General features: G+C 42.4%; 1 protein-coding gene across 1 annotated transcript; it reads right to left on the bottom strand.

Moving 5' to 3' along the window:
• Positions 1–541: 541 nt before the first annotated feature.
• LOC137234315 (polycomb protein PHO-like) lies at positions 542–2,998 on the bottom strand. The gene is made up of 3 exons (XM_067757925.1): positions 1,573–2,998; positions 1,389–1,508; positions 542–1,334 (listed from the first exon to the last, which is right to left on the bottom strand). Exons 1-3 carry the CDS (start codon positions 2,772–2,774, stop codon positions 1,202–1,204), a joined length of 1,455 nt encoding a protein of 484 aa, XP_067614026.1. The 5' UTR covers positions 2,775–2,998; the 3' UTR covers positions 542–1,201.
• Positions 2,999–12,068: the final 9,070 nt, after the last annotated feature.

Here is a 12,068-nt window from a genome sequence, read left to right as displayed (position 1 = left end):
GCATTACTTCCGACTCTACTACGAAGATTGTAGTTATGAGTGGTAGCAGGTGTTTGAGTTGTTGGCGCCGTGGGCGCGAGCAGCAGCGGGTACTTGTTGGGGCTTGCTGAGCTGCTGGCTTGGGCGCTTAGGCGTAGACTACGGGACGCCCTTGGGCGTAAACAGCAAGGAGCCACAAAAGATTTATAAAAGTTACGTGGACGTCGGGTTTTGGGATCAAGCCCAGAACAACCTGTCCGATGTAACCATCCCTTACACGAGACACACTGAACAGAGTATGACCGTCCTAAAAAGATTCTTTTCCGACAGATGCAGCAAAACCATTTCTCAGGACCGGGGTCAGACCCGGATTGGATTCGATACCTTCCCGGAGCAAGAGAATATGGAGCAGTCCTGCTGCAAGGAGCTGCTGGGAGGATGACAATTTGTGGGAGGGACGCAACAAATTAAATGGGGTTACACTGAGATGACAGTCATTGGTCGGGAAAAATCCCGAGTCGCTCCGGTACATTGAACCGACTGCCTTGGGAAGCGAATAGCCTTTATATCTCCCCATCACGTCTATTTCTATCTTCTCTCGCACATATGCAGGTATGAAGCCTCTTTTTGTTCTTGGGGCTGTGGGTGAGAACAGCGGGGAAATAGCCCGCCCAAGGCGACGAGTTAGCTTGTGATGCAAGCATACTTGCTCTTCGTCACCCAACCAGTCAGCCAAGTGGCAAAATTATTAAGAAATTATGACGATGAAGAGTTTAGCTATCTAACTCATGTTTATTACACGACACCGCTTTGCCGAAATGTTACTCCGCCAATCTTATACTATACAAAGCACCCAGATAAACTGCGGACTTAATCAAACACAGGGATATAATAGGACATAGCTGCGTGCACTCGACCAATTGGGTTTATATACCGAAACAGCTTGCGTTCGGGACGTTATGGCAGCCCTACACTACAAACACTTTAATACCGCTATTTCTCTGGTGCATTCTTCTTCAGATTATCGTAACATGATCTGATGTCAATTTAATCATGGTTGTATCGCTGATTAAGAGTTAATGTTCCAACAACAGCGGAGTTAAAATAGTGTTTATTCAAAAATTAGTTGTAACCAGTTAAAATCTAATTCTATATATGTAATGAGTACGAGCTATCCTATTTATCCCTATATTTTTATACTTCATGGTGGTAAATTAATTTTTTAATCTGTATATACGATATAGGATGAGTTTGAATCCACCTCATTAATTTCAACCTTTATAAGGTTATGTGTAGTTATTTGCACCTGATTGTTATTGCTGATGTTACTGCGGGCCCCACCCATTGAGTTTCGCCTGGAATGTTATAATTAAAAGGATAAGTGCAATCTTAATAAATGAGATACTTACTTGGTTTTCGCGTGTGTCAAAATATGTGACTTCAGGTTGGTGGACTGCGCAAATTTTTTATTGCAACCATCGAAAGGGCAAACGTATGGCCGATCTCCTGTGTGAATCCGTACGTGCGTTCTTGAAAAATATTAAATAAAATATTTATAATTTAGCCTCTAATAAAAAAGTACAACTAACCAACCTCAAATTAAAGTCTAAAGAGAACCGCTTTCCACAACCCTCAAAAGTACACTGAAATGGTTTTTCTCCTGTGTGTACTAATTGATGACGTTTTAGTTTTGAACTTTCAACAAATGCTTTACCGCATTCAGCGCAAACATGAACACGGGGACCGTGGGTATGCAGATGTTTGCGCATAGCCGAATTATCACGAAAAAATTTGTAACATCCCTTTTGAGGACAAGCAATTCGTTTTTCTCCAGGCCCATTGCAATTCGATTCTGTTGCCACAGTATTCATTTTGTTGCTATAGCTCAAAGGCGGTGGTGAAGAAGATATATTACGTGTATTTTGTAACACAACACCCACCGGCAAAGCTGCGGCTGATAAACTACCGTCATCAATATTAGCCATTGTAATCACAGCAGTGTCAGCAGAATGGATTAACGGCGTGGATAGTACAGTTGCCCCTGAAACTGGCAAAACAGTAGTTCTTGCCCTATTTTTATCAGATGATATACGTGTTAGAGTTGAGTTATTTGATACTGTCTTTTTTGGACGTGGCTTTTTGTCTATAGAACATATATCTGATAGCTCCTGGCGATTAGGTGTATCTTCAACAATTAAAGAAGAAAGAATTGAAGGGCTGCTAGTATCCGCAGTTGTCGATAAATTGTCAACATCAACTATTTCCTCTACTATAAGATGGGATTGTAATTGTTTTTGATGTAAAATTATTTGTCGCTGTAACACAAATTCTTGCTGCTCAATATTATTTGTACTGATGTCATGCAAAAGTCCTTGAGTTGTATCAACAATGCCACATTCGTTGTTTACATTATGTTCGTCGCAGTTTATTAAATCTGGAAATACTGCCCTTTGTTCGGGATTTGAACTTTCGTCATCTGAGTTACCAGAAGCCCACATTGTCACACTGAATTCGCCCTCCATTGTTTTAATTTGGACTTGCTTTTGTTCCCAACGACGAGGTTTAATAGGCTCCTCTTTTGTTTCAAAAGACTTGTAACAATTTGTATTATTCGCATCAAAGATTCCGGTGCCAATAGTCTGCAGTTGAAAAAGTTCGGCTTTGCTGTTACATTTTTTGCGCTGGCGCTGCAGACTAAAAGGTACTGCATTACTACTAAATGCAGACGGCATATGTTGAGCTCCTTGCTTATCGAATACAACATTTCGAATTTGACCTACCATATCTGCATTCATAACGTTTGTAGCGCCAACAGTCACTTTCTATACAGTTTGCTTATAGTTTCTGGAATCCCAAATTTTAAATTAGGGTGACAATTTGTAATTGGCAACTAACGAACTCGACGTTGTGGTTATTGGCAATGTAAAATCAAAAAAAGGATCACCGTTAAAAGCTCTTACTAGCATATGTGAAAAAGTATTTACCATTAGATTTTATATTTGCAAACTATATGCTCCGACTGAAAGGAGAAAAATAAAACTTAGTCCATATCAAAAATATTCACTATTTTTCAAAAGCCAAAAATACAATTTTTCGTTTTTATAAATATCTTTAACTTTAATTCGACTTCCCACCTTGCAAGGAATTTGTGAATTCTTTAATGTGAACTTGGCCATAACATCTGCTTTTAAATCAGCTTTTCGCAGTTTTAGATGCAAGTGTATCAAATGCTCGATCAATTGCGCATCTTTAACAATAAGCCAAGGCAGCCGGTTCTATGTAAAGGAGCGACTCGAGATTTTTTTCGACCAAGGGCTGTCCTTTCAGGGTAAACCCATTTAATTTGTTGCCATAACATCTGCTTTTAAATCAGCTTTTCGCAGTTTTAGATGCAAGTTTATCAAATGCTCGATGAACTTGCGCATCTTTAACAATAAGCCAAGGCAGAAGGTTCTATGTACAGGAGCGACTCGAGATTTTTCTCGACCAAGGGCTGTCCTAAAATAGGTGTCGTGGCACTTAACCACATCCCACGTACATGGAAAATATCTAAAGTGGTATTTATTTCCAAGGCAGGCAAAGCGTGCCACACGAAACCAAAAGACTTCAGACCCATCAGTCTATCTTCGTTTCAACTAAAGGTGATGTAGAGGCTGATGGAAACATATATCAGGGAGGCAGTGAATGACCAACTCTCTGAAGCACAACACGTCTATATGAAGGGTAAATGAACGGAAGCGGCAGGGGTATCGGTGAGCAGGTTCGTCAGTAGGGGTACTCCCCAAGTTGGAGTCCTAACCCCTCTGCTGTGGGTCTTGTTGGCGATCAGCTGCTAAGGGGCATGCCTTAGTGATAAGTGCGAAGTTTCCACAAACTCTCTGCGATATGATGCAGGTGGAATAAAGAAGGGTCGAAGCATGTGCCGCTGATAATGGTCTGGGCGTGAACCCAAATAAAACGGAGATGGTGCTCTTTACGAGGAAGTATAAGATACCACCTCTCTCAACTCCGGTGCTGGCAAACACAGTACTTAAGTTAAGTGAGTCCGCGTACTATCTAGGGCCCACACTTGATAAGAAATTGAACTGGACACAAAACACCACGGAAAGTGTGCGTAAAGCCACGGTTGCCCTTTACACATGTAAAGGGGCAATTGGACGGAAATGGGTATGATATACATGATACATGCCCAGAATTAGGCCAATATTGCTATACGCGGTGGCGGTATGGTGCCCGCCCTGAATAAATCCACGACGGTTCTTGCTCTTCAAAAGGTACAAAGATCTACACTACTATGCATAAGCGGAGCCATCCGCATAACGCCAACGGAGGCTATGAATGTAATACTGAACCTACTACCCTTAGATATTGGAAGCAAAAAATACGCAGCATGTGCAGGTATTAGGCTGAGGAAACTGACCACATGGTCTCACTGCAACCATACTGAAATTTTTGACAGATTCTGCATACCAGAATGGACAGATTTCTGCAAACCACATACCAACTTTAACAAGGGATACGAGATATTAATCCCTGAGAGGGAACAGTGCGTGAATGACCCAGATTGGCCCACTAACAGCATTCAGATCTACACAGATGTATCTAAACTGGATAACAGGGTCGGAGGGGTTCGGAACGATTAGACATACAAAGATAGTTTCGCCTTACGGATCACTGTAGCGTATTTCAGGCCGAGATTGCGGCCATACAAGACGCTGTGGACTGCCTTAGGCAGAAGTCAGTCTGTCAGAAGCACATTTATTATTATTATTATTTATTAACATTATTAAAACAAATTAACAAGTTAATATGTCAAATGAGCATTAGCTGCCAAGGCTATCCGCTCGATGGGAATTAGTTATATCGAATATTTTTTTTTTTTTTTTGTAAGTTTTTAAAGTAATGTTAGATGTCTGCTTTAATGGCTTTGACGAAGTTATTGATTGAAGTTATGTTCGCTTTCGTGGGTATTTTTAGTAGCTGAATCCAGTTGCTTTTTAGGTAGCGTCTTCTGGTTTCTTCGAGGTCGGGACATTCGGTGAATATATGTTTTAGTGTTAGATCCGTTTGACAAAATGGGCAAGACGGTTTTGGTTCTCCAGATAGGAGGTGAAAAGGTTTTTATGTGCCCTTTGGGAATATCTGTTGGATAATTTGGGGTTTCCGATATTAGGTTAATGCTGATGTAGTGGTGGTGGTGGTAGTGTTGCAATTCTTGCGTGCGTTTATGGCGTAGATGATTTAAGATGAATCGCCGGCTATCTCCTTTCTCTATGATGTTGCATGTCGTTACAGGTGCCATAAGTACTGATTTAGCGGATAGGTCTGCTGCATCGTTGCCGGGGATACCTGCATGTCCAGGTATCCATAATAGCCTGATTTTTTGCTCATTATCGATTAGCATATGTATTATTTTGTTTATTGTCTTTGAGCTAGGGATTGGATTTTGGACTGCTTTAAGAACCGAAGCACTGTCGGTACAAATAAGGTTCTTAGAGGCTTTTTCTTGCGCAATCGTAATTGCGTTATAGATAGCGATGGCTTCTGCTGTGAACGAAGATGAGGTTTCTGAAAGGGTTTGCATCTTGAAAATGAGACCTTTTGTGTCGACGACGGCATAACTGGCCGGAGTGTTGTTAGTTTTGGAACCGTCTGTATACCAGAGAATCCATTCATCCGCTTGATAATAGGCTTTGCGTTCTTGGAATTTTTGGCGGAATTCGGCGTCGGTGGTGCAACTCTTTTTTTGTGCAGATAAACTAAGATCGCAGGATATTTTTTTAATGGCCCAAGGAGGGTTTGCTGCTTGGTAATTTTCACCAATACAGGATAGTCCCAGTTTGCTTGCGGTGTCAAGGACTAAATACAAGGTAGACGGTATTCTCGGCGTTTTATTGTTAAGAATTATGGAAGATATGTCGTCATCGATGACCGAGTTTGAACAGAAAGTTACCTTTGGTACCAGCCTAGTATGAATATCGTTTGTTCTATCCTCTAATGAGGGTAAACCAGCTTCTATCAGGATGTTTTTTATTGGTGTTGTTCGGAAGGCGAAGACGCATGCCCTTGCTGCCTGGTGATAAATGGAGCTAAAGATATTCAGCGTTGATTTTGGAGACTTGCCATATAGATACAATCCATAGTCTATCTTACATAATACTAAAATTTTTGTTACGTATCTAAGAGTGTTTATGTGTACTTGACATCTTGTACTTGAGAGGTATGTTATTAAATTTACCCTGGCAGCTAATGATTTCTTTAGTTCAATACAGTGATCTTTCCAACGGTAATCATGGGAGAATATGACACCTAATATTTTTAATTTTTTAACGTTCTCAATTTCTGAGTTGTTAACAGATATTTTGTAGTTGTGATAATCACATCTACGTCTTCTACAAACATGAAAATTTTTTGTTTTACCAAAAGATATTTTGACTCCAGAGAGGTCAGACCATTCTGATATGTTTTTTAAAATATCTTCGAATATTATTTTTTCTCATCTGCTTTATTCCTCTTACATAGAATATACAGATCGTCTGCGTACAGACAGTGATCTACCGAGTTGTGAAGTTTTATGATTTTGCTTATCTCGTTGAATGCTATGGAGAATAGAATAACTGACAGGGGGGAGCCTTGAGGAACTCCATTGTGTAAGGGGTAAATATTGGAGAGTGAGTTTCCAACTCGAATTCTGAAACGTCTGTTCGATAGAAAAGATTTTACAAAGTTGAAGATTTTTGGCCCTACTTTCCAGTTGTGGAGACATTTTAATACCACGTGTGAACCGATACGGTCAAATGCCTTTTCGAAATCCACTGAGAGAATTGATACATGTTGACGTGCTGATAGAGCTTTGCATATGTAGTGGTCGATGTGGAGAAGAGCGTCGGTGCACCCTTTCCCTGGCTTGAAGGCGACTTGGCAATGGTCGGTAAGTTGGAGTGTTTCTAAAAACCATGCAATGCGGTTAGCTATTATACGCTCTAAAACTTTGGATAAGCAAGGGAGCAGGGATATTGGCCTGTATCCGTTTGTGGAGAGGGGGTTATTATTTAGTTTAGGTATTGGGATTATTGTTGAAACCTTCCAGCTTTGCGGTATGACGCTGGAGTCAAAAATGGAGTTATAGAGGCTTAACAACCGGGATTTAGAATAAGGAGATAAAGACTTTATCATCTTATAGGATACACAGGTTTGCAAGGTTTTTGTTCCACCAAGCCACGTTTTTTCTTTTTGAATTAGTTGCTTGTGGGATAAAGTGATTTGCAGCCACTTTAATAGATTTGGCTATGCTGGCGGCATCGTGGTTGGGGGAGTTTGTGGGCGTACGAGCTTCTAGTCCGAGATCAACGAGTTTAGCAAAATTAGGCCAATCCCCGTGTTGTAATAGAAATTTTGGCTGAGATTTATCACTTTGGCCAGTGTTTCTGCCTATCGATAAAGTTAAAAGAATAGGGAAATGGTCGCTATTGTATAAGTCATCTAGAATTCCCCATGAGATGAGCGGGAAGATTGAGGGAGAACAGAGGGATATAAATAGACATAGGGGTGTAATAGACATTATGGTAAATTTTATATCCATATCTATCTCGAGTGCTATTACTTGGAGGGGGAGGGAATGTGTATTCTTTTATGTGGTATGTGAGCTTTTATCAGAATGCCGGCGCCTTGTTTTGATTGAGTATTTGTTGTTGAGTTGCAAAAGTAGCCGTAGAAATTTTTTGGGAGTATTGGAGTGAAATTATTGGTGCAATGGGTTTCTTGTAGGGCGATACAGTGTGGGTTGTGTTGATTTATGAGGATATGAAGTTCAGAATAGTTATTTATGAGACCTTTAATATTCCACTGAAGAATACTGAGGTTCATGTTAACAGAAGTACTTAATACAATTTTTTGTAAAACCGGTTTTACCGGTTACCGGTTGGAGTTATGGATATAGTAATTATTGCTCTTGAGCAATTTTTGTGTGAATTGAGAAATAGGAGATGAATACGATACGTTAGTGTTGGAGTAGGCTATGCTCGTGGTGGTTGGTTTGGAATGTGGTGCACTAGTAGTTGACGTTGAGATATATGTGGACGTTGAGGAACTTGGTGTATTATTATTTGATGTGTTTATTGAAATCTGATTTTCAGTAGTTGTGGTATTGTTATATACGTTCGGTGTAAAGGTAGTTGAGGATAATTCTTTAGAATGTCTTTTGTTTAAAGAGTTTGCTGGGAGTGTGTTGTTAGTTATGTTGCTATTTGTTTCCGCTCGTGGAGTAGAAGGGGGGATTCTTGTTGTATTGGCGTAGGATGCTGCTAAATGGTAAAACGGCAGTCTTTCTCTCTGTCTACGACGAGCTTCACTAATGCTGCATTTTTCTAGAGTAGTAATTTTAAGTACTTCTTTCGCTTGAATGAATTTTGGGCAGTTTCTATCAGAGGCTGGGTGTTCACCTGAGCAATTGACACAGAATGTTCTGCTACATATATCAGGAGTGTGTGGGGGAAGGTTGCAGTTGCAGCAAGATGGATTATTCGAACATCTTTTCAGGGTATGGCCTAGTCGCTGACAATTCTTGCAGCGCATGGGATTGGGGACATAAGGCTGGACTTTGACCTTGTACCAGGCAACATCTACCGACTCTGGGAGGCGATATAGGTCGAATGTGAGTACCATGAGACCGGTGGGGGTTGGTTTGCCGTCAATTTGGCGGGAAAACTTGTAAACTGCGGTGACATTTTGGTTTTCCATTTCGCTTACAATCTCGTTTTCGGGCACGTGTTTAAGACAGGGCGCGTATATTACGCCTTTCACAGAATTTAGATTTTCATGTAGTTTAACATTAATTGGACACAAGTTGGACAGGGCTTTGGTTTTAAGGAATTTTTCGGCAACACGGGCATTTCGTGCTAGAATTAATAGACTTCCGTCTCTTATTTGCGAAATAGAGTTTACTTCAGTCGATATAGCCTCAATGCATTTTTTGATAGCGAAGGGGCTTAGTTGTGAAAGGGAAATATTGCTGTCAGCACATGAAATTAATATGAACTTTGGGTTGTTGGTTGGAGCGGATTTTTGGGGAAGAAGGGGAAAGTCGTTTGATTTAGAATTTGGTTTTTTCTTTTTTTGTGGGTTTGCGTCGAAGACCTCCAATTCAGAGAATCTGTTTGGAGGCCTATCTGGCCACGGCATGTTGAAAAAGAAAATGCACTTTACTCTAAATAACTATTTTCTTTGTTTTTAAATTATATAAATGATCAGATCCACGTGGATAGCAAAAAAGAAACGAATATAGTGTAATAGTGTATTGTTTAAGGTAACGGAACTTTTCTCACTGAGTATCACTTTTTGACAAAACACGTCTGATTGCTTTGAATGATAGTCGGCGACTAGCACATTTATATTTTCTCAGACAGTCAAGCAGCACTGAAAGCCCTTGACTCTGTCACAACTAATTCTCAAACTATAGTAGGCTGTCGCAGATCACTTAACGTGATGGCTGAACAGTTTACTCTGCATCTGGAATGGGTTCCGGGACATAAGGCATACCAGGTAATGAGATGGCGCATTCCAATGCAGTCGGTTCTATGTACCGGAGCGACCCGGGATTTTTCCCGACCAAGGACTGTCATTTCAGTGTGACCCCATTTAATTTCTTTCGTCCCTCCCACAAATTGTCATCCTCCCAGCAGCTCCTTGCAGCAGGACTGCTCCATACTTTCTTACTCCGGGAAGGCATCGAATCCAATCCGGGTCCGTCTCCTGACCCCGGTCCTGAGAAATGGTTTTGCTACATCTGCCGGAAAAGAATCTTTTTAGGATGGTCGCACTCTGTTCAGTGTGTCTCGTGCAAGGGATGCTTGCATCGGACAGGTTGTTCTGGGCTGGATCCCAAAACCCGACGTCCACGTAACTTTTATAAATCTTTTGTGGCTCCTTGCTGTTCACGCGCAAGGGCATCCCGTAGTCTACGCCTAAGCGCCGCCCCACTACCTTCCAGCAGCCCCGCTGCTCATCAAGCCACAACAAGTACCCGCTGCTGCTCGCGCCCCACGGCGCCAACAACTCAAACAGCTGATACCACTCATAACTACTACGTTCGTAGTAGAGTTGGTAGCAATTCTGAGCATCAGCACCTGCCCCCGTCTTCTCCCCCCCCCTCTTTTCCGGCAACAATCGTGCAAGTCAGCGAAACAGACTCTTAGTCCCTACCTCCGTTTGCACCGTCTGCCATATATAGGTTTGCGACATACGCCCAATGCAGCTCCTGCCTTGGGTGGTGCCACTTTCCTAGATCTTCTGGTCTCCGCGACGGCAACCCCCCGACGAGTTTCATCGCGCCATGTTGCCAGTTCGCAAACCCAAATCATCCGGGTACCCCAATGCTTGCCCAAGGACGCCCAGTCCCAGGGCCACAGGAAAGACCGCGAGAGCGGAAATGGAGGCGGCCTCGCGTTTATCATACACCACTCTGTGCAATATTATATATTTGATCCTGGCATCGACGGCAGGGACAATGTCTTCGAACGTCAAGACCTATCTGTCCGGTGAGGTGATGCAAACCTAGAAATCATCAACATCTACATCCCCCTGCCACCTGTTGCCCCAGTGGATACCGCCCTAATATCAGAGCCTTACTCACTGGCAACAATGCATTATCTTAGGCGATTTAAATGCCCACCACGATCTATGGCATTCAAACTTGCGGGCGGACAGTAGGGGTGAGATGTTGGCGGATCAAATAGAAGAAACGACGTTCTGCACAATAAACGGATACGCCCCCACACTTATGGTAGGAAGCTGTCACAGTTCGCCAGATATCTCAATCGTGAGCGCAGAACTCGTCGCGTCAACTGGCAGCCGATGGTAACATTGGCATCCGACCACCTGCCTATACTTATTTCACTCGAGCGTTCCACCGACTTCTTCGTCACCGAAACACGCACTTTCATAAACTTTAAAAAAGGAAAGTGGGAAGAATATAAATCTTTTACAGACAACCTCTTTGCTGCACTCCCTATCCCGACTGATGCCCGCCAAGGGGAGCGTGCATTCCGCAAGGTCATTGAATCCGTCTCGGCACGTTTCATTCCCGCCGGGAGAATTCCCTTATAAAACAGCTTGATCCAGGCGACCCCCAAATAAGGGATATAAAGCAACGCATCAGATTGCGTGGACGAACACAAGCGGGCGAAATGGGAGGAGCACCTAAGAGGTTGTAACCTCTCTACCGGTGTGGGTAAACTTTGGTCCACCGTAAAGTTCCTATCGAATTCGACTAAGCACAAAGACAAAGTTTCCATCGCCTTTGGCGGCAAAGTGCTGTCGGATGCGAAAAAATGCGCTAGCGCTTTCTGCCGACAATATATAATGCATCCTACGGTCGACAAAGATAGACGGAGAGCCAATAGACATGCACATAAACACAAATTCAGCGCGTCACCAATCACAATCACCGCTAAAGAGCTTGAGGACGCCATTGGTCGCGCTAAACCATCCAAAGCAGTGGGCCCAGACGGCATAGCCATGCCGATGCTTAAAAGCCTAGGGAAAGAGGGTTCCAAATATTTAGCGCATGTCTTCAACCTGTCTCTTTCCACCTTTGTCATACCCGAGAAATGGAAGATGGCCAAGGTGGTCCCGCTACTAAATCCTGGGAAACCAGCTAACATAGGTATCGTCCGATATCTCTCCTATCGCCAGTGGCAAAGACGCTTGAAGCCATTTTGCTCCCTTCTTTCCAAGCAAATTTGCAGCTAGCCCCTCATCAGCATGGCTTCAGAAAACTCCATAGCACTACCACCGCGCTAAATGCCATTAGCACCCAGATAAATTGCGGTTTAAATCAATACCCCCACCATAGAACAGTACTCGTAGCGCTAGACCTATCAAAAGCTTTTGATACGGTCAACCATGGCTCGTTACTGCAAGACCTGTGTCAGGAACACACCTATCATCGGTTCAGGAACACACATACAATCGATTCACAATACACATTCCTATATATACATATTACTGCACAACCACTTTATTATTGTACACACTTGAATATACATATTATTAAAGATTGTTCTAGACACGAACTACAATAAAACACGTGC

This window comes from Eurosta solidaginis, chromosome X (assembly GCF_040869045.1).
Source record: "Eurosta solidaginis isolate ZX-2024a chromosome X, ASM4086904v1, whole genome shotgun sequence".
Taxonomy (NCBI): Eukaryota; Metazoa; Arthropoda; class Insecta; order Diptera; family Tephritidae; genus Eurosta; species Eurosta solidaginis.
Note: the sequence above shows the minus strand (reverse complement) of the source record. Positions and strands in the feature narration are given on the sequence as shown.